The sequence below is a fragment of the Mauremys mutica genome, chromosome 1 (assembly GCF_020497125.1).
Source record: "Mauremys mutica isolate MM-2020 ecotype Southern chromosome 1, ASM2049712v1, whole genome shotgun sequence".
Lineage (NCBI taxonomy): Eukaryota > Metazoa > Chordata > Testudines > Geoemydidae > Mauremys > Mauremys mutica.
Genome location: NC_059072.1, coordinates 115,629,041 through 115,655,273, shown reverse-complemented (window position 1 = coordinate 115,655,273; position 26,233 = coordinate 115,629,041). Strand labels below are relative to the sequence as shown.

The 26,233-nt window shown below is 39.6% G+C and overlaps 1 protein-coding gene across 9 annotated transcripts in view; it reads left to right on the top strand.

The window, feature by feature from the left end:
* The window catches only part of EPS8 (epidermal growth factor receptor pathway substrate 8), a 212,708-nt gene that overhangs the window by 130,169 nt on the left and 56,306 nt on the right, over positions 1-26,233 (top strand). For 8 of the 9 annotated variants that reach the window (XM_044992386.1, XM_044992416.1, XM_044992406.1 and 5 more), the window contains 8 exons: positions 155-245; positions 1,380-1,453; positions 16,700-16,750; positions 18,665-18,732; positions 21,452-21,613; positions 21,817-21,966; positions 23,566-23,648; positions 24,392-24,528. In XM_044992386.1, coding sequence (XP_044848321.1) covers positions 184-245; positions 1,380-1,453; positions 16,700-16,750; positions 18,665-18,732; positions 21,452-21,613; positions 21,817-21,966; positions 23,566-23,648; positions 24,392-24,528 — 787 coding nt within the window. In that variant the 5' untranslated portion in view covers positions 155-183. The remainder of the gene's footprint in view (positions 1-154; positions 246-1,379; positions 1,454-16,699; positions 16,751-18,664; positions 18,733-21,451; positions 21,614-21,816; positions 21,967-23,565; positions 23,649-24,391; positions 24,529-26,233) is intronic. The other variant, XM_044992425.1, reaches the window with a different exon arrangement.

Below are 26,233 nucleotides of genomic sequence, written 5' to 3'. Positions count from 1 at the left end.
GTGCTCTGCCACTGCAAATAATAATCTAACTTATTGGTTCCTTTTCCTCCCTAATTTGAAATGTAAAAACACTTGGAAAAATACGGTACATCTATAACAAACCTATATATTGTACAATACATTAATTTCATATGTTGTTTTTTTTCTTCTCTAGATTGTTCCCCTGAGTGAGTGAAGACCAGAATGAATGGACATATTTCAAATACCCCTCCTAGTGTATATGGAAGTTACTCTTCTCAAATAAAGTAAGTCTCTTCCCTCACTCTCTGTTACCTGCCACCTGCATACCCCCAAAAAAGTTTTATATTTTTTCCATTTGTACTTAAGTTTCAGATGTTGAGAGTAGTAATAATCAAAATCTTGAAAAGTTTTTTTTTAATTTGTCTCCTGAAAAAAATGCCAAGTTTCTGTAAGGGAAGTTTCAGTTTCTGTACTACGTAATCAAAGTGACAAATGACATCTATATATATATCATTTTTCGATTAGTATTACTGATTATAATTTTAAATCTGTATTGTTGAATAATCTCTTCAGGCTGTCTGCAACATGGAGATGCGTCATAGTGGCAATAAGATATTTATTTTCTTAAAGCTGTCATACTACTTTGTCTAGAACGTGAAATGGTTAAGTCGATGCTGAACCCAAGCATCTCATTTTTAATATCAGAGCCTGTTTCTATGAAGATGGAATTTACATTATCAATACTTCCAATGTTGTTCGTTCTTTAAATTGAAGCCACATATAATTCGTTCTTGTTTTTACATAGTGAGGACATTGCTTGCCCTTTCCTTTTAGCCGTGGGCGGTCAGATATTCTCCTTCCTCCCTCTCTCCCTCCCCCGTCTCTCTTTTATAATACAGAAGCAGTAGTAAGTTAAGCATAGAAGAAAAGGTAAAATCCCACCAAAATAAAAAAAAAATCTGGTATTTATCAGGGTTTTTCTGAAAGATGTGCTCTAGTGAAAACAGAAATTGTTTTGGGGAAGTTCTATGACCTGTGTAACGCAGGAAGACAGACTATCTGATCACAGTGGTCCTTTCTGGCCTTCAAATCTATGAAATTATGAATCTATTTTATTATTTGTGCTGTGGTAGTACCTAGGGGCCCCAGTCACGGACCAGGACCCCGTTGTGCTAGGCACTGTACCAACACAGAACAAAAAGATGATCCCTGCCCCCAAGATCTTACAGTCAAAGTAGCTCATGTGTAGTTATGTATGTACATGAGGTGGGGTGTTCATTCGCATGGCCCCTGCAGGAAGTACTGTTGTATACATATGTGGTATATGTATTTGAAAATGTTTACAAAGCTCAGATACTCTTTAGCAAAAGATACCAAATCAATTTATAAATAGACTAACCACACATCTTTTCTTCTAGTGGATATGGTTCGCCAACGTTTGCTCAGGCGGAGAGGGAACAAAGTTCGAAAGCAAGTGCAAAGGCTATTTATGGTAAGCCTTGCTTAATGGATACTGAATCTGTCATTTAAACAGTAACTTTTTAAGTGTTGCAAAAATATATGCAATTACAAATTTCAAATAAATATCTGAGTTAAAACTAACTGTGCTAAAGAATAAGTTTTGTTCTTAATATAAAGTAGGCTTCTAACTGCTTACCTTTAACAAGTCACCATTCTTGCAGTATTTATTGCAATAATGAGTTGAAGAATAGTCTTGTGGCCCAGACACATCAGAGGGAATCAGGAGATCTGGAGCCTATTCCCAGCTGTGCTATAAACGTTGTGTTGGCCACTTAACCTTTCTGTTTCTCAGTTTCCCCATTTACAAAAAGGAAAGAATATGGATCTGCTTTTCAGAGGTGGTGGTAGGAATAATTAGTTACTGCTTGGAAAGGTCTTTCTATTCTTTGGATGGAAGATGCTGAAGAAAAGTGTTAGTTCCAAGAAATAGTAATAACTACCGTGGGGTATATAAAGAAACTATGTCAAGGTTAACAGGCTCAACATCTGCCTCCTTTGGATTGTGGTTAGGGTTGGGGGCTGGGAGTCTGGATCCTGGGATTGTATTCCCTGAGCTTTGTAACTTTGAACAAGTAAACTAGTCTTTCTATGTCTTGTTTTTTTTCCCATCTGTATGTTACGTAGAAAACTCTCTGCCAAGAACTGCCTGATCCCTAAAGCAGTATATATTTCAGGGCACTGGCATTGCCTACCCTGAATAAATGTTTTCTTTCAAGAAAAAAGAGATGAATTTTTACAGCTGCTAATAAGCAATCCTAGATCATTATACCTTTTGCATTGTTCTGTAAGGCACTGGTGTTGAATATGTTTGACTGCTGTGTTCTACTTAAAGAAGTTTATTCTTTGTTAATAAATGGATCAATGGTAAACCAGTATGGAGACCTGAGGAAGCATAACCAAGAGTGGAATGAAAAAATGAACAGCTTTTAACAGAGTGCTTTCTTATTAAGTTGGGAAGATCTCTTTCAGGCTTTCTCACATGACCCCTGTTATCCATCTCCATTGTCAAACCCATAGTGTGTGAGAATAAAACGTATTTGTAGGCAATGCTGCGTAGACACGTCCTTCCATAGCAAGCTGGTCATTTCCATCTTTGACCCCATGGGGTAACAGAAAAGTCAAAGACCAACCAGAATTGGTTTCTTTATTCAAAAAGCCAAGAATACTTTCTACTTTCTAAAGAGCTATGACAACTCCGTGCTATACCTGGGTACATGTTATGCCATGCTACGCAGTGCTACTTACATATTTCCAAGGTGACTATCACTTTCGTATCTAAGTGCCCCCTTAACTTGGTGGTGTTATACACAATTTGTCTATAGTTCTCCTTATGTGCTAAGGGTGGTGTGGAGGTGGTTGTCTACAACTGACCTCACTGTTTGGATTTCAGGGTGTGAAGTCTTGCCCTAGCCCTTTGAATTTCCTATTACTCTTTCAGGAAAGTAAAATCAAAACATACTAGCTACATAACTAATTTACAGCAATTCTGAAAAATTTTTAGGGATATAGTTTTTCTGAGAGACACTATTCAATTGCTTGGTACTATATACTGAGAAAAAAAATCTCTATTGCATACTGTTTAACTTAGCCCTGAAAAGAGCCCTATGGTATTGATAATATAGGGTTTTCTTCCAGCTCTCTGTTTCTACACATGAATCATAGAAACATTTTTCCTATAAAATGTTAGAATGTTGGCTACCAGGTAAATGGAGAAGGAGCCATTTATAGTTATTCCTGTCTCGTGTCTATAGGGTTAAGCACAATTCCATTACCCAGAATCAGTTCAGATGCTGTGTTTCATGTACTAGTGTAAGCATAAGATTTAAAATACCCAACGAAGTGGGTATTCACCCATGAAAGCTCATGCTCCAATACGTCTGTTAGTCTATAAGGTGCCACAGGACTCTTTGCTGCTTTTACAGATCCAGACTAACACGACTACCCCTCTGATACTTGACAAAATACTTAGGCTCTTTTCTTACCCCAGGATTAGATCATGGCAGGGCCATCACATCTCCCTCTATCCTCCATAGGCAGATGGATAATTTGATTGTTTCATGTGCCTCTCTCAGATGTCACCATAACAAGGGACTTTTTGCCTGTTACGTTCTAAATGTAGAATTAAATGTACTATTTAAATGTTGAGTAGAGGTACAATGATCTCAACATTTGTTTTAATTTTTACACAGTGTCTCTTAACTTGTTTTGCTGTCCAGAAGTAGGTTTGAGGCAGACCAGTTGAAAGTTTCTGGGTAAAGATAAAAGGGGGAAAAATAGAGGTGACTTCATGGTAGGAGTCTACTACAGACGACCAGATTAGGAAGAGAGGAGGAGGATATGGCATTTCTAGAACAAACAACAAAAATATCCAAAACACAAGCTCTGGTAGTCCATGGGGGACTTTAACTACTCTGATATGTTGAGAAAATAATACAGCAAAATAAAAATTTTCCAACAAGTTCTTGGAATATATTATGGACAACTTTTTGTTTTAGAAAGAACCAGCAGACAGCCATTTCAGACTTGGTTCTGACCAATAGGGAGGAATTGCTAGTGAGTCTGTAGGTGGAAGGCAATTTTGAGTGAAAGTCGTCATGAAATGATAAATTCCATAATTCTCGGGAAAGGAAGGAGTCAGAACAGCAGAATAAGGACAATGGACTTCCAAAACAAACTTCAACAAACTCAGAGAACTTATAGGTAATCTCCAAGGGAAGAAAATCTAAGGGATAAAGAAGTTCAGGAGAGCTTCAATAAAACAGTATTAAAGGTAGAACAGCAAACCTGTTATGTTGCGAAGGAAAGATAGGAAGAGGACAGTATGTCTCCAGCAGAGCTCTTTAATGACCTGAAAATCCAAAAGGAATCCTACAAAGAATAGAAACATGGACAAATCGTGAAGGAGGAGAACAAAAAATAGTAGAAGCATGCAGGACAAAATCAGAAAGGCCTAAGGCACAAATGAGTTACACCTGACATAAAAGGCAATAAGAGGAGGTTATTTAAGTACATTAGGCATGTAGGAGAAAGGACGTGCCAGTCCTCTATTCAGTATGGAAGGAGAGAGAACTGGTGGCATCAAAATGCTGAGATGTTTAATACTTGTTTTGCGTCAGTCTTCACTAAAAGGGTTAATGGTGACCAGATACTCAACACAATATTAACAAGGGGGAAGGAATGCAAGCCAAAATAGTGAAAGAACAGGCTAAAGAATATTTACCTGAGTTGACAGGAATGAGACTTTGGTCAATATGATATCGGAGTATGTGTCTGTATTTGAGGACAAACTCAAAGAAATCTGAAGTTAAATGTAAGTAGGGAAGGTGGAAGAAGAGCTGTTGATTGAAGTTGCAGGAGAGAAGCTGAATCAGAAGAAAAAGTGTGTACACTAGGGAAGTACACTTACATAGGAGAGAGATCTGGATAGTCGAGAAGAACCATCCAGTGTGGCTGGGCAGCAATGAAAAATGTGACAGGAGTATTGTGGGACTGGCAATTAAGTAACAAAATTGAAGGAGAAGCATATGCTGCATGTGTTTATCCCTGGCTGTTCTATGGTTTGAAAATGGAGGGTCTTACAGAGTTGAAAGAAAACAAGATACAGGTAACAGAAAATAATGTAGTGAGGAGAGTGATAGAGAAGTGGATGGGAGACAGTGTGTGCATGGAGGAAATTAGGGGGAAGATGAACTCTATGATAGGCTGCAGAGTGCACATTTCAGTTGGCTGATAAGAATGGAAGAAGAACGGCCAGCAAAGAGAGCCTGGTGAGAAAAGGACAACAAGAAAAAGGAAGTGGAAGCACAAGGATAGGATGGAAAGGCTCTGTTAAGGGATGTTTGAAGACAAAGGGACTGAAACTCCAAGATCTACAAACCCGTGCCAACAAGTGGAAGGGATGTTGTAGAATATTGACACCTCCAATCTCACAAGCGGAAACAGGAAAAGGAGTCAAGAAGTGAAATGAAGTTGTATTCGAGTCAGCAGGGCTTGATGAATTTCATCCTCGGGTATGTAAGGAACTAGCTGAAGCATTCTTGGAACAGTTAGCAATTATCTTTGAGAACTCTTGAAGGATGGGTGAGGTCCCAAAGGACTGGAGAAGGGCAAACATAGTACATGTCTTTAAAAAGAGGAACAGAGAGGACCTTGGGAATTATGGACCATTCAGCCTAACTTCCATACCTGGAAAGATACTGGAACAACAATCAGTGTATAAGCACAAAGAGGATCATAGGATTATATGGAATTGCCAGCATCAATTTGTCAAGAACAAGCCATTCCAAACCCCTAACTTCCTTCTTTGACAGGGTTACTGGCCTAGTGGATGAGGGGGAAGCTGAAGATGTGATTTATCTCAGTTTTAGTAAGGATTTTGACACAGCCCCTCATGATGTTCCTATAAGCAAACTAAGGAAATGTGGTCTAAGTGAAATTACTATAAGGAGGGTGCACAACTGGTTGAAAGACTGTTCTCAAAGAGTAGTTATCAATGTTTCAGTGTCAAACTGGAAGGATGTGTCTAGTGGGTTCTACATGGGTCAGGGGTGGATTTGGTACTATTCAATATTTTCATTAATGATTGGATAATGGAGTGATCAGTGTGCTTATAAAATTCGAATGACACAAAGCTGGGAGGGCTTGCAAGCACTTTGGAAGATAGGATTAAAATTTAAAACGACCTTGAGAAATTCAAGAATATGTCTGAAATCAGCAAGGTGAAGTTCAATAGAGAGAGATGCAAAGCACTACAGTTGAGCATGAAAACTCAAATGCACAAATACAGATTGGGAAATAACTGGCTAGTGGTGGTACTGCTGAAAAAAATCTGGGATCACAAACTGAATGTGCATCAACAATATGGGACAGTTACAAAAAAGTTACCATGTTATCAATAGGAGTGTTGTATGTAAGACATGGGAAGCAATTGTCCTGTTTTGCTTGGCACTGGTGAGGGCTCAGCTGGAGTATTGTGTCCAATGGTTAAACTGGAGAGAGGAACAAAAATGATAAAAGACTGAGAAAAGCTGACCTATGAGGAAAGGTTAAAAAATCTGGATATATTTAGTCTTGAGAAAAGAAAACCAAGGGGGGACCTATTAACTATCAAATATGTTAAGGGCTGTTATAAAGACGATAGTGATCAATGGTTCTTCATGTCCACTAAAGGTAGGACAAGTAGTGATGGGCTTAATCTTCAGCTACAGAGATTTAGGTTAGTTATTAGGAAACCCTTTCTAACTATAAGGGTAGTTAAGTTCTGGAATAGGCTTCCAAGGGGAGCTGTGGAATCTCTGTCACTGGAGATTTTTATCAACAGGTTAGATAGACAATCCCTGACAGGTGTTTAGGTTTAGTTGGTACAGGGAGCTGGTTGTGATGACTCCTTGAGGTCCCTTCTCAAGTCCTACATTTTTATGCTGCTTTTAACGTAACTCAAGTACAGTTCCTGTTTGTTTTAATATTAAATTCCTTAGTGATCCTTTTTAAACAGGAATTTCTGCATCCTGTATGCATTCCTTGGACAAACAAATCACACATAATTAGAACATTAGGAAGTAAGAAAGAAAACCCACTAAGAAAAATGTTGATCAAAGTTTTGTTTTATAGAACATTTTTTATGTGACTAGGACACAGCTTTACTCTTCTGGCTGTCTTCCCAGCTCTGTATTATCATCCATTTATTTTAAACTAAGAAGTGTAGCAGAATCAGCATAATTATCTACAAATGTAGAATTTTTGTTCTTTGTCTTGAAGTGCTGTATCTTCCTGAGTTTTTATTTCAAACACAATAGGATAATTTCAGGTATGGAATTTTCATTTATGAAAAAAATAGAAACAATGTGGGTGGATTTGAGATTAGTGATGGACAGAAGAGGCTTTCATTTCTATATATTTTAGAAACCAGGCCAGATTAGTATCAATTGACAGTTATCATATAATTGCTATTTGGTGGCCTGTGCAGAATGAGTTGGTGATCTCAGTTCATTTTCAGCAGTATTAGAAACATCACAAAACTACAATTGGAGTTGCCAGGGGTGGAATGGATTTGAAGATTCAACTCTCCAGCAGGACCTTGAGAGAAAAGTTTGCTCTGTTAGCTGCCTATGCTTTATATGTTCTGGCTCTAGGACTGTCAGTCAGTTCCACCAAATATGTGTAAATTGGAGAAAAAATGGTAGCAATGCCTGAATTAAAAAATGCATCTGAAATCTCTCTTAAAAGCAATGTAGTTTATCTTATTATATTTTTAACATTTTTAGTAACTGTAGTACCATCTAGCTGCCTCCAGCATGCGTCTACAACAGTGGTTTTCAACCTGTGGTCCATGGACCCCAGAAGTCCCCACACTGTCTAATTTCAAAAAGGGTCCTCACTTCCATTTGAATTTTTAGGGGGTCCTCAAACACTGTCCCTACAACATTCTCCCTTTCTTAATGTTAAGGAATTTTTAGCAGCGGGACAATGGGGAAAAATTTATTCTTTTTGTTTCAGTGTTTCAGTTGCTTTTTGTAATTATCCCAGCATCAGCCCTTGTTCCTGGCTAGTCCCCTTGTTAGAAACAGCCACAGCCCTTTGCACTCACTGACCTGTTTTATGTCATAAAGGGAGAGGCTAAAAAATTGTTGTTGGTTCTCCTGAACATGCTCAGTAGCAATGTATCTGTTGCTTAAGCTTTATCATCTAGGAGGGCAAAATTTTCAAACATGCCAATGTCCTATTTCCAGAAGTGATTTATGAGCCTAAATCTCACTGAGAGCCAGTGAGATTGTGTGCTCGCCTTTTTTCAAATTTGTTGAGAGAATGGTGCTCAAACTTTCATGCATTGAAAATGTCAGCCCTGAAGTACCTAGATAGATTTGTGTCTGTTAATACCTAAAAGTTGTTTCTCTACAGTGGTCATTCTGAGAAAATTGACAGTTACCTTCGATACCATTATCTCAGTATTTACAATATTTCCTAGCCAGGCCTGATATTTAGCATTTGCAGCATTCCTTACATGTACAAAATACTGAGGAGATCTCTCTTTATCTAAGGCATTTGACATGTTTTTAAGTGTAATTGGCATAAATTTCACTGAATTAATTTCCTTCCATTGACTACATATTGGGCCCAGCATGGCAGTGGAAGCTTCTTCACACTATCTTACCAACTTGGCTCAATCTTGATATGAGGACTGTCTTCTCTGCATAGTTAGCCTGAGTGATTGGCACATGAGTCTTAGCTTAGCCCAGGTGTGAACATCCCTACAGCAAAACCCTGCCCATGTTACTGTATCCTCACTGGTTCTGCTCTCGCCTGTATGTGTCTGGGAGCAAAGCCCATGGTTCTTTGTGCTGAGACACTCAAGGATTCTTTCCCAGTCAGTTGTGTCAGTTGAAGGAGAACTTGTCTGTTTTCAAGGGGGATCTGTGGGAAAGGCATTGGAGGACTATCTGTACTTTTGTGGGGCGGGGTTCGGTCTGCATCCTCATTGCAAACCTAACCTATATTCCAAGCCTGGCCTTAAAGTTACCTCCAAACTGTGTCAAAGGTTTTGCAGTGTGGATAGTGGGGATGGGTGAAGTGGGGGGTAACACTTGGGTAAGAGTATTTAACTGTCTAGTGAAGATATACCCATAAACGTGGCCACCTCTGTAGGGTAGTTCAGTCTCCATGACTATTTAGTCTTTTCTTTGTCTTTCATCTGAGACTATTAACAATTGTTCCAATTGTGAAGTGAGTTTAGATGGTATTTGTGATGTGACCACTTGTACGTTATCACTCGCGTTTACATGGCAATCAAATGGTAAGAACTTTTGATTACTACAGTCTTGGCCTTTTCTGTGTCAGTGACCTCTTCATTTTCAACTCCTTTCCTGCCTGGACCATTCAGTTCTCTTGAGAGCTGCCTTAGGATATATTTCTCCTTTGAGATGAGAGCTGTCAGGTAACTCATAGAAAAAATGCCCTATGCATTTTTAAAATTCCTGACCTTTGCCTCTGAAATGAACTTTAAACTCTTAATCTTTTCTGTTGAGATCTTAATCTTATCTATTGTTCTAAAGTTAGCTTCTCTATCTGTCTCCTATGGAACTGCTTCTGGTTGTCACAAGAGCTCTGTGGCTTCGGTTTGGAGCCAATAGTGATGACGCACTGGGCTTTTGCCAGTGAGTGATGATAAAACAATGACATTCTTTTGCAAAACTGAGTTGGTGGTGCACGATAAGTTGTTTAATCATATATTTCAGCACTGTGCCTAATAATGACACATACTTCCTTTTGGAGTCTAAAACTTCTAGCTTCTTCAGGACACTTCAATAAGCCATGTGTTTTTATATTTAAAAAGCAGTAATTATAATTGTGCTGATGCTTAGATGGTAGGGATTAAATTGCTTGTGAATTTTCAGTACTTAATTTAAAGCAAAGTCTGGAAGGCTTTTAAAATGTACACTGTATAATTACAAGCTCGAAGAAGTCACAACCAGGTCAAGGGATTCATAGAGCTAAGCATGCTACAGATATGATAAAAGGCTTAATATTTATATTTATATTTGTTAAAAAAGTGTGTGTGTATCTGTCTCTCAAACCATAATTGATCCAAAAGGCCCAATCAGCATAATCCTTTTGGCCCTGTCCCTTATCCAAAAGGGCAGAAACCATTCTGAATCTGTCTAGCATGCCTGTAACTCTCCTGGTGTGTGTCTACATGCATGTGCAGTCCCAGCAGTGCACAGTTGTCGCAACCCCTGTTTTGGTTGCCACCAGGCCTATCTCCATGGCTGCAGCACAGATAGAATAGCCCCATTAGTGAAAATATTCCCCCCCGCCCCCCCCAGTGCACCTGTACATCTGGGCACATCTCACCTTTCAATTCCCTGCCATTACAGGGGCCTTGGGCATTGGTAGTACCTTGGTCTCTTCTGTTCTCTATCTGTGGCACACAGTTTCCTGAGAACTGAAATATTTTGACCTAACTAAAGTCTTTGGGCATAATATAGGGGTATCTGGATGAAATTTGATGGCCTGTGGTAAACAGGAGGTCAGACTGATCCAATGGTTTCTTCTAGCCTTATACTCTATGAAACTGCGAAAAATAAGTGAAGGGTGGGGGACAATGCTTTTATTCTTTGTGCACCAGCCCATATGGAGAGAAAGACATATGCACCATACACAGATTGCCCTGGGGGACTGAATAAGTATTCCTAAGCAGTAGGACACTAGACATTGGGATTCTTGATTTCTGTTTCTGGCTCTGTGAGCTGAATGTTTCTGTATGGTTACAGAAAGTATAGCTAAATGTAACATCACTCCTGTCTGGCTCATCTGTTGGAATGGAGCCTGGGACCTCTATATGTAAAAAATAAAAAGAGCCTTTACCACTTGAGCTAAAGAACATGATGTGTCTTAGTATGAAAGTAATAGAAGAATCATAGACATCATATGTGGTCTAGCCACTAGAGGATGACACAGAGCCACACTGTTTAATGTGGGTGGCACAAGCACCTAATTTGTCATGTTCCTTCTGAAAGACTGTTTGGCAAAGTGGTTGAGACTTGATGGTTATATTAGAGTCCTGGGTTCTGTCCATAGCTCCTCCTGAAGGGACCTTGTGCAAGCTCTTGCTTGTCTTACCCATGAAACTGAGTGATAGCTACCCCCTAAAGAATGAAACTTTGGTTCATAGTAAGTTGTGAAGGGCACAAAAATATTAACAGCAGTCAGTAAGTGAGCTGGGACTAGAACTCTGAGTCTTTGAGCTTGCAGTTGAATGTACTTTTCACTGGGTTCCAGGCCAGAGTGTAGGGGAGTCCCTCCCTCTTTCTTGTTTGCTTCCCCCAAATGGTATGAAGGCTATACTTTTTCCCATCATCACATGATTGTCTGCAGCAGGGGCAAAAATCACAATAAATTCCAGAGAGCTGACAACATTAAGGGAGTTTCCAAAGGCACAGATAACTATAAACAAGTCCTCATCAGAGGAAGAATTACAGTCCCATCTTAATCTGTGTCCTTATGTGTATTTGAGAAGATAGTAGCAGACAGGGGTTGAGCTAGGCATTCAGACACTGTGGTGACCAATGTAGTATAAGCACCTGTCTAGATTAGAATAGAGAATCTCCTAGCCGGTCAGAGAGCCCACACTATGAGTAAAGTGGTACAAAGACTTTACCTTACCACATGATTTGATTTTTAGATCTATGCTGTTATAATTCTTTTGATTAGACTTCTTCAGCTGTGGAGCATAATTAGATTGACTTAAATCTGTGTTTCTTTTTCTTACCATCATCAAAAAATTATTGTAGGTAGCTATAGTTTTAGGCATTTCAACTGTTTAAATTACCTGTGGTGGTGGTGCTAAACTACATTTCTACAAGTTTAGTATTTTGGATATGAACGTGATTTGAAAACAAAGACTATCTGATTAAATAGAATAAACTCTATGGTTTTGACACTTGTATTAATTTTATCTGGCTGTGCCCGTTGTGGAGCCTTAATAACTCTCTTCATGCGTGGAGGGAACTGATGAGCTGGACCTAGGAAACAAGATGATTACAATGGAGAGTGAAAGCATAAAGGGAAAAGTGTTAACTTTCATTAAATCAACAGCTTCCATAGTTCATTCTCAAGAGTCACCATGAGAAATATTCTTTTTGAAATATCTTACAATAGGCAGGCAAATGGCAAACACTTCAGTCTTGCTGTATGGCTGTCAAAATGATACTAGTGAATATTAATTAGATACTTTAATTTCCACATTTGGATTTCATTCCATTAGCACATCAGAGAATCGTAAGTATTTAGTCTTAGACAGAAAAACTGTGTGGCCTGAGCCTAAGAAATGTTGGTGTCAATCTTTTGGAGCTGCTGTAAGAGTTCCAAAAGTGTATTCATAGAAACAAGATAAATTTAATTTAAGGCTCTACTGAGTTTTATGTAACATTTAACCAAATATCTGGAAGTGGTATTAGGACCAAGCCAAATTAGAAGTAGAGAAGTGGATAGAGCAATAAGTAAAAACAACGAGAAGTCCTTGAGGCATCAACCTCAGCCTGGACCAGTCCACACAAGAGATCCACTTCCTGAACACTACAGTGCACAGAAGCGATGGTCACATAACCACCCTATACTGGAAACCTCCTGACCTCTTTACTTACCTATATGCCTCCAGCTTTCATCCAGACCACACCACACGATCCAATGTCTACAGCCAAGCTCTAAGATACAACCACATTTGCTCCAATCCCTCAGACAGAGACAAACACCTACAAGATCTCTATCAAGCATTCTTAAAACTACAATACCCACCTTCTGAAGTGAAGAAACAGATTGACAGAGCCAGAAGAGTACCCAGAAGTCATCTACTACAGGACAGGCCCAACAAAGAAAATAAAAGAACGCCACTAGCCGTCACCTTCAGCCCCCAACTAAAACCTCTCCAGCACGTGATCAAGAATGTGCAACCTATCCTGAAGGATGATCCCTTACTCTCTCAGACCTTGGGAGACAGGCCAGTTCTCGCTTACAGACAGCCCACCAACCTGAAGCAAATACTCACCAGCAACTACACGACACAACAAAACACTAACCCAGGAACCTATCCGTGCAACAAACCCCATTGCCCACTCTGTCCACATATCTATTCAAGAGACACCATCATAGGACCTAACCACATCAGCCACACCATCAGGGGTCCATTCACCTGCACATCTACCAATGTGATATGCCATCAATAATTTTTTTTTTACCAAGCTGCTAGTCCATCGCTAGCAGAATTAGTTTGGGTGTTTTATAAATATTTTTTACTGTGTTAAATATGTATTTAATTAAAAAAGAATCACTTAAGGAAATGTTCAAACATTGAATTTGAAAGCCATGAAATTAATGGTAGATGTAAGTTAATGAAAAAGGAGAAAAGGGTTGTATCAATCAAATAGCAGAAAATTCATACATCTTACAGACAGTCAAACATATTATTACATCATATAGTCATACTGGCTTCAAGAGTAGCTTTATGAGGAGGGTGATGCAGTAATCCAGTCTGGAGGTTACTATAGGAAAAACCATGAAAAAATTACATGTTGAAAAATTAATCCCTAACACTCTCAAACGAAAGGTGGGTTTTGTTTGTTTTTTTGTTTTTGTTTTTTTTTAATGGGACAAAGTCTCTACATTATTTATCATCTTGATCTTGGTTAAGGGAAGATTTGGGCCAACATTTTCAAAAATAAGAGCCTGTTTTTTAAATCAAATTTCTAAAAGGATCTGATTGGAGAAATCTTGGAGGAATATTGTGTCAAAATCTGCAGTTCTCTTGAAATCAAAATATATTACGAATTTCACTGGATATTTTGTTTAAAAAAGAAATCGAGAGGGGGGAAGTTCCTACAATGTTGGGACATCCTACTTTGACATTTTTGGAATGAGACATTTTAGTTTTTTGTTTTGAAATGACTTTTTATATAACAAAATACAACATAAAAAGTTGACATCATAACAAGACTGTTATTGAAACAAAATGTTTTGGTCAACCCTAAAGTATTTATTTTTTTTAATTTCCTTTATAGAGAACTTTGTAATTTTGGAGCAGGAGGGACCTCTGATGCCCAGAAAAAAAGGGCATGAGATATTTGCCCTATGAGGGAAGTACAAAAGAGAACGTTCCCTGTGTGGAAAAGTCTGATAATAGTGGAAGGGTATAACCTGGAACTGAGAAGGACAAGTACCAAAGGAGTGGAGTCTTGTGACAGGTTCTCAGAGTTGAGGTCCCTGTAAGGAGAAGGCGGAGCTATTCTGCTGACTCACGCTAATTTATGCCGGAAGCCAGACCATATAGAGCACATTTGCTCCAATCCAGAATATAAAGCAGTTTGTGTAACCCTTTTTGAAGGGAAATGCAAACTAGGGTCAGGGATTAAAGGGTTTTGTAGGCAGAACCCTAAAATGTAATAAGCAAAGCCCTAGGAGAGCATAGGCTGAAATTGATTTTTTTCTACCGAAGTTACCAAAAAAGGAAAACCTCAGGAAATGGTTAATTCTGGACACTAATGTCTGCTCATGAGCCTCCTTTATAGCTTTTCCTTCAGTCAACCCATCCTGGGCAGTCCCTGAGACCTGGCTCTGAGGAAGACTGGATAATAAGCAGCTGAGTTGGCCATGTCAGGAAAGGGAGTGAAGCTTGCTAACCATGGAGTTTTAAATGTGTATTTGAAATAATTGTTCTGCTAGAAATGGCTACCAGTATTTAGGCTGAAATTGGGTTGTATATGTATTAGAAGCCAAATTTTGGAACAGCTCTAAGTGTACAATATATTTTCTGGCAGATATTTTCTCTAAAGGTTGAGAAGTCTCCGTGCAGTGATTGTTTCTGCTAATGTTTTTAACCATAATTGAGAGAATAAGTGTTACGTAAATCTTTGGGATCTGGTAGAATCTGTCTGATTTTGCCAGACAGATTTGAGCAAGTTAGGATTATATAATGCATGATGGAAAATGCTATAAGAGCACTTCTCCAATAGAATTCTTAATTTCTCCTTGTAATAGACCTTCATGCTTTCTACTTTTGCTTCTGGAATGTATATAATATCTGTTATCTAGTGCCGTACAAAATCATCTGTGAGATAATCTTTGCTGGGTAACTGGCCTCCCAAATATTTTCTGCAGAGTGCCCCTCGTAATTGAGATAGAGATCACTATCGGATGCTGCCAAACATCACACATATGTAGATATCTTAAATTGTGAGGAAACGCTCCTGTATCTGTAATGATAGTAAAGACAGTTGAGTGACGAATATAGATATTCGTGAGCTATGCTGACAATTCTCTGATTTTTATAAACAGCTTTTTTTTGGTTCTGTTCTGAGTAGTGTGTATGCCCACACCAGTTGTTACTTAACTTTTTTATATATATAACAGTGTAAAAGTATTGCCTTCCTGGGGCTGAAAACATTTCATGTGGCATCTTGTTTACCGAAAGTGCTATGCTGTTCTGTTGGATGGGGACATGTTCATTGCTGCTGCCATACAGTGCTTTTGGAGGTGCTATCTTTGCACTAAGGGGTGGGCAAACTACCACTTGGGGGCCACATCCCAACCCTTCAGACATTTTAATCCGGCCCTTGAGCTCCCTCTGGAGAGCAGGGTCCGGGGCTTGCCCCACTCCACATGTGCCATGGCTCCCAGAAGCAGAGGAATGTCCCCGCCCGGCTTCTATGCGTAGGGGCAGCCAGGGGGCTCCACATGTTGCCCCCATGCCAAGTGCCACCCCTGCAGCTCCCATTGGCCAGAAACCATGGCCAATGGGAGCTTCAGGGGCGGCACCTGCGGATGGGGCAGTGGACAGAACTGCCTGGATGCACCTCGGCGTAGGAGCCAGAGGGGGGAACATGCCGCTGCTTCTGGGAGCTGCTTGAGGTAAGCAATGCCTGGAGCCTACACCCCAACCCCCTTCTGCGCCCCCAAACCCCAGCCCTGATCCCCCTCCCATCCTCTGAACCCCTCGGTCCCAGCACGGAGCACCCTCCTGCACCCCAAACACCGCACCCCCAGCCCCACCAGAGAGCCCGCACCCCCAGCTGGAGTCCCCACACACCCCAACCCCCTGCCCCAGCCCCCTCCTGCACCCTGAACTCCTCATTTCTGGCTGCACTCCCAGCTGGAGCCCTCACTCCCTCCCAACTCCCAATTTCATGATCATTCATGGCCCGCCATACAATTTACTACCCAGATGTGGCCCTCGGGCCAAAAAGTTTGCCCACCCCTGCACTGAGACTAAGGTGTTTAGCAGTTGTGCACACTAAAGATCATAGGCCACCTTTTGGAAGAGTTGCATGTTGGCCTGTTATGACCTTAAATGAAATGCAGTGTAACCACCATGCAAGCTAGAGTTTCTTTAATGTATAAGCATAATAGAGGCATATATTTTAATATTTTATATTAATATTTTAATTTTACAAATTTTATAGCAGATGTAAAATTCCTTGTCCTGGTTTAATTTGATGAAAGCAAAAACGTTAATCTATTTAACCTTCTGTTTGAAAAAGCCCAGTGGGTCAAGCTTTCAGTAAATCAGAACGTGCAGTGGTTTTTCTACATGTCTTCTTTCCTGTTGCACGACATCCAATTATTCATTTACAGCTAGTAAGTTAAGACTGTTGCCCTGTCATCTTTGGGATGGAAATAATTATAGCTGTTGGGTTAAACCAGACATTGCTTTTTAATTCCCTTGTTTTGTTAGGAACAGATGGACTTTACTTCTTCAGATCTTCGTCCAAACAAAAAAAAAAAGGTAGCAAATGAAATAGAAATGGTTTATTGAGTGTCTTTTGAGGTGCGTGTTTGTGGTGGTGTTTTTTTTAAACACTTCTGAAAATAAGTAATATGCTGCAAAAGCAAAAATATTAGTAACAGTTAAATTAAAGCATTAAATGCCAAGGACATTTTTATTTGTGTTTCTAAGTAATTAAATTAGAGCAAATGATGGGGATTTTTTTTACAGTATGCCCTTGTGCACCATCCTAAATGCATCTTCTGGTAATCCACAGTAGTCTGGTATTTGGTTGATTGTACTGCAGACTAATCTCACTAAAGCAAACTGAATAACTGTTGTAAGTTAATTGCCCCTGGGTGACTCTGTTTCAGTAAGCAACACTGGTCTTCTGGGAAGAATGACAGCAAGCTACCAAGAGTTCTCTGTAACTACTGCCTTCTATGAGATGCGCAGACACAATGAAACTATGGGCCTGTACTTCCTGCTAACTGTCACCTGCTAAGCAATATCCCACTGAAATCATGGGAGTTGAGTGTACTTCACTTCTTGCAACATAGGCGTCCTCCATTATTAAACCCACACTCCACCTGACTTGAAATACCCATGTAAAGAAACACGGTTTGGGAAGACCCTTTGTTTTACATTGGTCTAAGACCTCAATGGGTATCATTCTCTTCTGCTGTACAGCCCTCCCAAAAGATCTGTATAATTTATAGACCCTAAGGTCTTAAATAACTATTCAACCCAAACCTGCCTTCATTTTTAGTAGCTGAAGTAGTGCTTTGATGTAGTTAGCTCTTGGAGACTATTAACACAATAGCACACTTCATTTTTCACAAATACACAAGTTGTCTCTATGGTGAAATTGATATACACTGTACATATCAGTTTTTCTCAGCTTGAAACCCAGTTCATCAAAATGCTCATTTATCTCATCTTAAGGCAGAAAAATTGATTATTTAAAAAAACAAAAATACTGGAAACTAAATCCTGAAAACCTTATCCTGTCAGGTCTCCTATTAACTTCACTTGGAACTTTGCCTGAGAAAGGAAAGAAATATTAGGCCCTTCAGTGATTAAGGGTAAAGGTTTCAAATATTACATTGAGAATATTTTTGTATTAAATTAAGATGATGCTTTTTTTTCATTGATTATGACATTGTAATGTGTATTATTTTTTCCCCACTGGCATAAATTAGACACAGCATGATATTTCTGATTTTGCAGCATTATATAACAGTCAGAAGAATATAAGATATTTCTTTTAGAGTAATTCAGTGTGGCAGTTCTGTACTGCATCTTCGGCATTTGTCCTTTCTCAGCATATTTCTACACCAGTAATTCATTTATTTTGAATATTTGGGAAGAAAGAAAGAAAGGCAAATCACATTTGTGTGTGGTTTTTTTTTTTAAATAATTTCTACAATATTCAGTTTCAAGTCCTGATATTTAAGATATTGATTAGGACTTTTTTCTGCTAATTCCTGGGGCTTTTTAGCTATAGAGTAGTAAATTATAACAAGGCACACTTGGTTTCAGAGTACATTAATACATATACGAAAAGTCCCAAGCCAGTTTTGCTAGCTACATAAGTGAGAAGTCAAAGATTTAATATTCAAACTTTACTATACATTATTTTCAAACAATACTTAAAATGCCAATAACCTGCTGTGTTCTGAGTTGTGTTGAGTCTAGCTTTTTGTTTGCCTCCTACTGGCTTTTTTTCATGGTATTGTTCATGTGGATATATATTGTGCTCAGGGCTACAATGAGGTGAAGGCTTTTCCTTTTGAGTATGATAAGTAACAGCTTTTCTTTTTCTACATTTGTATAAAAATATTGTGGGGTATCTGAGACCCTTTTAAAAGATATAAGCTTCTGCACAACATGGAAGCAGGTGAATAATTATTCCTCTTTATTATTATTTTTTAGAGCAAAGAAAGAGTTATGCACGGGACAGTGCCAGCAGCATATCCGAAACGTCACAGTATCATGTGGAGGTAAGACTGAGATTTCCAATTGGAAAAATAGCAAATACCCGGACACAATTTTTAGGGTAAAATGCAAGGTCTAATTTACTCTTTCTAGTACAGTTCTACATAATATGCAATGATTTGTTTCCCCCCAAGCAGTGTCCATAGATTGGAAGACATATACATCATCTAAAATGTTTTGCCAGGCAAATGTCACTTTTAGTATAATATACATTTGATTACGTCTCGGATCCTGCAGCTAGACCACAATGGGCTACAATTGTGTCAGATTTTATGAGAAAAGCAGGATTGCCTGCAGTTACTATTTGGCAGGGGGAAGGGAATGCAAAATCTAGGTGCCTCAGGAAGTGATGTTGATAATTCAATAGGTGATGTGGCTTTTCTCCTTGAGCTTGTTGCCTTCTAGTCCTCAGGCACAGTGTTGAGATGCTCTGTGTCACTGAAGCTCCATGTTGGATGATATGGAAAATGGAGGCTTTGATAAAATATCATCATCATCATCATCATCAGAGAGCTCAGACTGCTATTCGCAACAGCAGGGGTCTTAACTTCAGGGCTGGCTACATTCTGTTATGGTTAATTACGTTCTGCCTACCAAATTCCCCCTACTTTGCAATGCAGAGTTTATCTCTTGCTTCCTGTCCTAAACTGCTGAGCAGAATTACTGTATATTGATGTCATGTTCTACCCCAGGAGTAAATCCATTTAAATTCTGCAGGGGAGCAAGCATAGGTGCCGACTTCCCCTCTTTCCTGTGGGTGCTTGACCACCCCCCCGCCCCGGCCCCACCCCCACTCCAACCCTTCAGTGGGGCCCTGCTCCGCCTCTTCCAACCTCTGCCCCCTCCCTGCCCCTATTCCAACCAGGGCCAGCTACAGGCACCAGCCCAGCAAGCAGCTGCTTGGGGCAGCCAACAGTGAGGGGTGGCACATCCGGGTCTTCGGCGGCAATTCGGTGGCGGGTCCCTCACTCCCTCTGAGTGAAGGACCAGCCGCTGAATTGCCGCCGAAGACTGAAGCGGCGGCGGTAGAGCTCCCGCAGATTGCGATCATGGCTTTTTTTTTTTTTTTTTTTCCTTCCTGCTTGGGGCGGCAAAAACCCTGGAGCCAGCCCTGATTCCAACTCCTTCCCCAAATCCCCACCCCGGCCCCGCCTCTTCCCTGCCTCCTCTCCTGACCGAGCCATATTCCCGCTCCTCCCCATCCCTCCTGGAGCGTGCTAATGCTGCCGAGGCAGCTGGGTGGGAAACTCTGGGAGGTAGGCGGAGGAGTGGGGATGCGGCGCGCTCAGGTGGGGAGGAGGAGGTGCGATGGGAGTGGAGGGGAGCTTGGTTGTCAGTGGGTGCTGCAGCCACTAATTTTTCCCCCTGAGTGCTTCAGCCTTGGAGCACCCATGGAGTCGGTGCCTATGGAAGCAAGTCCTGGATGCTCACATATTGTTTATAAAGCACTTTATGATCCTTTGTCGTATAAGACAATTTAAAATATAAGACATCATATTACAGCCTTATTCTGATACGACAGTAGAAGTTCTGTTGTGTAACCAAGGAGCACTGTTGTGGGACTAAATTAGGTCATGCCAATGCCATAAATTCACAGTTCTTCATTGTTCAGCTTTAAATTCAGAACCTGTATAAGTTGTTACATGTTTGATGGCTCTCAGCATCATCTTACATTCTATTGCTCAGATCGCCTTCACAATCTGCCTGCAAAGAAATACTTATGTTGCTTTTGACTCTATATAGTTTTGGCTATTTTAGAAATTAAAGTTAGGCATTGGTACTCTATTGGCATAAAGATTACTGCATGTATTTGGAATGCAAGCGTTGCCATGTGAACAATGAGTATAATCTTTTTACTAAATTTTATTTTGCCTTTTGAGTTGTTTAAATTCCCTTTCATTTCTGTGTTAATATTATTTGGTCTTATGCAGCTGCCATATCCACTATCTTGGTTACACAGTTAATAGGTATACCATTCTGTGTATTTGATGCACTGTTGACATGTTAGAAAAGAAATGTAGCAAAATCATAACTGCAAGGAAATTGGAAGGATCCGGAACAATGGCAGTGAGATATTTCATTCACAGGCCACTGGTTAAAAATAAAATACATGCCAGGCTGGTAGTGAACAAAAGTGATACCATAAAATATTTATTTGGTAGTCTATATGAAATGCGTGGCCCATCTATCTAGAAGAAACAAATGTTTCTATGAGAAACAAATGAACCACATATCATTGCTATTAGTATGCTAGTTGTCAGCTTTAACAGAAATATGAGGACCTTCCAGGTCAGGGTTGAGGCAAATTAACAGAGTATAGGTCAGCTTCCTGTTGTGCTGCTGCCTGTTTCACTTTCCAGAGGTGCCAGGCTGCTACTTGTCATGCATGGTAAATTAATGTTCTGAGAGAGTTGTTTTTTTTTAAATCCTGATAGTGATGCCTGAAAAATGTCAAAATATCCAAGGTAGTTTAACTACTAACAGAATGATAGAGGATAATAAATTGTAGGTTACAGTAGTCAGTTGATTTCTTTAAGTGACATTATGGAATAAAAAATCCTAGCTTATCAATGGGATGTGTCATGTATAAAGGCACTCTTTTTTTTTTTTTTAAATGCATGGCTTGTCATCCTGTTTCACTACAGTTTAAATACTACAGACATTTGGTTTCGGAAAATGAGTTTTAATGTGTGTGCATTTATTTACGCATGTATCGATCATCAGCACTTGACCACTTTTGTTTTGGACCGGAAAGAGGCTATGATAACAGTGGATGATGGAATAAGAAAGCTGAAATTGCTGGATGCCAAGGGCAAAGTGTGGACCCAAGATATGATTCTTCAAGTGGATGATAAAGCTGTCAGTCTGGTGGACTTAGAATCAAAGGTAGGGTCTGTAAATGGCATTCTCATTTTCAGAAGGAAGAAGAAGGGAATCGGTGGGGAAAAGAGTGTCTCAAGGGTTTTTTTATATTATTTTAATTACCGCTTTCTTATTGTTTGGATGAAATTGCAGCAGCATTTCAGAGAGCAAGACTCTGAATTTTTGGTAACCAGAAATGTGTAATTTTTTCCCTCCACCCCCTGCAGAATGAACTGGAGAATTTTCCTTTGAGCACAATTCAACATTGCCAAGCTGTGATGAACACGTGCAATTATGATTCTATTCTTGCACTAGTTTGCAAAGAACCAGCTCAAAACAAGCCAGATCTTCATCTTTTCCAATGCGATGAGGTTAAGGTAAGGCAATAATAGGGACCCATTGCAGTTTACTTGAATTTTGTGAATTGACAGTGAGGAGGAAAATCAATTATACCAATATATCAATGAGGAAGAGAGATCTTGTTTGCTTCCGGTTAGGATAAGCCAGCAATATTTTAGAGTAAAGAAAATTGTTAAAAGTACTTGACTTTTTCTGGGATTGTACATCTCAATTTCGGTATGTGCAGTAATATAATTTGTACTGCTTCTTCAAATTCTGATAAGTAATTTCATGGAACTTTTTAATTTTATTTCATAGTAGTTTTAGTCACCATATTGTATCCTTTTTTTAAAATAACACTAATCACATGGTGGAGTTTCTTCAAATAAACATTTGGATTGGTTCCAGCAATAGTGATGTGAAGATGACTGGAGTTAATTGTGTGGCCAGTGGCATGCTGACAGATCTACTTCTGTTGGTTTTTGCGGCATCTCCACTAGGGGGATTATGCCAGCATAGCTAAACTGGCAAAGGCTCTGTAGTGCAGACAAGCTCTGAGATTATATACATTCAGTTTTCAGTTAGTGGTGAAGTTCATACTGAAGGATGTTCCCTGTCCATCTCATTTTTTTCCTAACCTTTTAATTGCAATCCCTATTGGTATGTCTACACTGCAGTGTAAGCCCAGGGTTCAAACTCAGTATCAGGCCTAACCCCCCTTTCACCTACACACATCATGATAACCCAGGGCTCGGATCCAGGGTCCCAGGATCTTGTTAGGGTGGCAGGTATGAGCCTGACTCAAGCCCCACTGGACTTGTACTCGGGGAGTCTGCAAAAAGTATTCCACAATCCTTTGTCCTCTGGACAGCCAATTTTCGTGGACAATCAAGTTTTCACATGCTACACTATGGACAAAGGGCTAGAGTGGCTACATTTTGGGTACAAGGAATTCTGGGATATGAGTGGTTGGACTCAGGCCCACATAAGGCAGTGTAGATGCTGGAGCCGCCGTGGGTTCAACCATTCCCTTTCTTATCTTTAGTGCTGTTGCTATTTGTTTGATGTGCAATGCCTTTCACTAACATGCTTGAGAAAACTTAACATAATACCATCATCATGTAGGAAAGAAGAAATCATTTGCTCTGGCAGTAATTGTTGACTTGAAATAATTACAACTGTTCAGGCACATTTCAGCTTAAATGACATATACACCAGAAAGACAACTTGGGTGAGATAATATCTTTTATTAGACCCACTTTGGTTGGTGAGAGAGACAAACTTTTGAACTTCAGAATCCTTCAGCTCTGACCTTTCACCAGCAGAAGTTGTTCATCCACCTCGTCTCTCTAATATCCTGGGGCCAACTTGGCTACAACAACACTGCAAACGTACGCACCAGAACACAGTTTGATATCAGAACACTGATATATGTATCAGCATCCAGACAATAGCACTGTGTGTCTTTCTCTAACTGTATTGAAAATAAAGTTGAAAGAAAATTCTTTGATACATATGTTCCTGGACCTAAATGTATTTCAAAAACAAGCAGGTGGATATTTTTGATCCTATATATTTAGCCTAGTTAACAACTCAAGTGTTTGGCAGCCAGGTAACATCTGTTTCTGTCACTGCAGGCTAGCTTTATTCATGAAGATATTGAAAGTGCAATCAGCGACAGCAAAGGGGGGAAACAAAAGAAGAGGCTTGACACGCTCAGGTAAAAAACTTCCAGGTAATATCAGGAACAGTCTAGTAGAAAGTAATTTAAAATCATCCTTTCTTTTTCTCCCCCATTCTCCTCTTCCCAACTGTACTATTCTTTACTATTTTGTGGTAATCTTCTGGATAGTATACACCTACCATCGGGGACAACAGCTTGATTTATTTCTATCTCTCACTGTCTGAATTTACAACTTCTGTTCTTAACTCTCTCCTACTCCAATGTTATACATAACTGTGTTCATTTGGGAGAATGCTGCCACTTCCTCTAGTTGGTGAGAGGATGTGTTAAGGATGGGGGAGTGAAGTGCACAAGGAGTTAGTGATGCCTAGTATTCATAGAAAGAGTTTATCACAGAGCAGTCTTTCAAGTACGCCTCTACCCCGATACAACGTGACCTGATATAACACAAATTCGGATATAACATGGTAAAGCAGCGCTCCGGGGGGCGGGGCTGTGCGCTCTGGCAGATAAAAGCAAGTTCAATATAATGCAGTTTCACCTATGACGCAGTAAGATTTTTTGGCTCCCCAGGACAGCGTCATATCGGGGTAGAGGTGTATGCTCAATTTACTTACAAATGACAGATCTGTGTACTGCTAACTTTTTACATCTGACAAAGAGTGACATGTCATGTATCTGAGATTTCTCCGTACGCCCACTTGCCTTTTCCAATAACACATTAGAAGGAAGAGAATTTTTCTTCCAAGCTTCATCTCTGGTTTGTTATATTTCTTTAGGATGATTTCCAAAGCTGACAGCTCTATTCCTCCACCTCCAAAAGCGCCCGCTCCTGTTCCCCCAGGTACTGTCACACAGGTGGATGTCAGAAGTCGAGTGGCAGCCTGGTCTGCTTGGGCAGCTGAACAAGGAGACTGTGAGTATTGCTGGGAATTGATGGTGTTGGTAATTGAGTGATTGGCAATATTCTGGGCAGCATGTTTGCATGTTGCCAACAAATAAAAAGAATAATTACAAACAAAAGCTCCGTGAAGATTATGGTAATTGAGGCTAAAAATAGAAAAGACCAATTGAATCATCTCCATTCCCAATGGGGCAGATCAGGGCTTCTACTCTTTTGTTCACTCTAGTTTTAAATGCCCCAAGCTGCCACTTCCCTAGAGAGACAATTTGATGGTCTAGTAGATTTGGCTGTCAGAACCTGAGCTATCTCATTTACCCCAACTTTTCCTTGTCTTAATTTGTGTCAAGTATCAGAGGGGTAGCCGTGTTAGTCTGTAACCACACAAACGAGGAGGAGTCCGATGACACCTTAAAGACTAACCGTCTTTAGTCTTTAAGGTGCCACCAGACTCCTTGTTGTTTTTCTGAATTTGTTTTACTCTATTTCTGTGATATTGAAATACCTAGAATTGAACATGATATTCTAGGCACTGTCTATGAAAGTTAACTGAAGTTGGGCTGCTGCATGGCCTTGCTGATGTGCATAGTACTTACTACACAGCATAGCTCAAGGAACTTCGATGATGCTGTGATCAGTAATAGGGAATTTGCAAGATCAAACCCTTGCATGGTAAATTTCTCAGGGCAACAACCTGCCTTTTTTTTTTTTTTTTAAATTTTATTTCTCAGCTAATCACTATGATAAGCTGACTAGGGGGCTGGACTCCACTTGTCTTCATTTTTAAGCAAATGGCATGGCTAAATTGGCTGATCATCTTTACAAGTGTAAACAAAAGTGTGTTACAGAAAAATGAATATTTGTGATTCATATCTTCTGCGCAGGGCTTCAGATTTTTTACTATAATGGAAAAACATGCTTTCTATCAGACAAAAATGAAACTATTGCTAATTTGGAAATAATGCAACTACTTTCAGTAGAATAGAATATGTTTAAAGAATAATTTTGGGTAAATTGAGTTTTTGGAGTTTTTACTTTTAATGGTTTCTTCTGAAAATAAAGAAAGCAAAAGAATCCATTATTGATGAAGGTTTTTATCCCATTTTCTGTTTATTGAACGAAAGTATTCATTAACAAAGTGTACAACTGTGCAGCACAAAGCACTTTAAAATGTCCACAGAAAGCAGTAATGGTCAGAACATTTTTACATACCACCACACAGCATTATGTGCTACATCAAGCAAAGGCTAATTTGTTCTTTTGTTTGAATTTATCTTTGTTTAACGGTGTTTGTGGTGGTGTTTTTTGTAAAGTAGACTCTTACTGAATTGTGTTCCTGACAATTATATATATTTTTTTCTATTTGTGTGGATATTTTCTAAATTGTCGTAACTGAAACCCCCCGCAGTTAAGTAGATTCAAGTGCCGTAGCCTTTAATGAAACTTTATTTTTAAAAATGCAGACTTAGAATGGTTCCCTGTAACATTAAGATTTGCTGTTTTGAAAGAAGAATCACTAATGGAGTCTGCCCTTCCCTACTTGTGCACTATCATCTTATCACATCATTCCCCCCCTCAGCCACCTGTGCCAGCCTCTTCTGCCTAATTTGTCAGTTTCACACAACTGCCCCCATTCCTTTTTCCATTTTGCCCTTTTCATATGGAATGCTCTCCTTGAATTGATGCTTCAGACCACATCCCTTATCACCAGCCTCCTCCT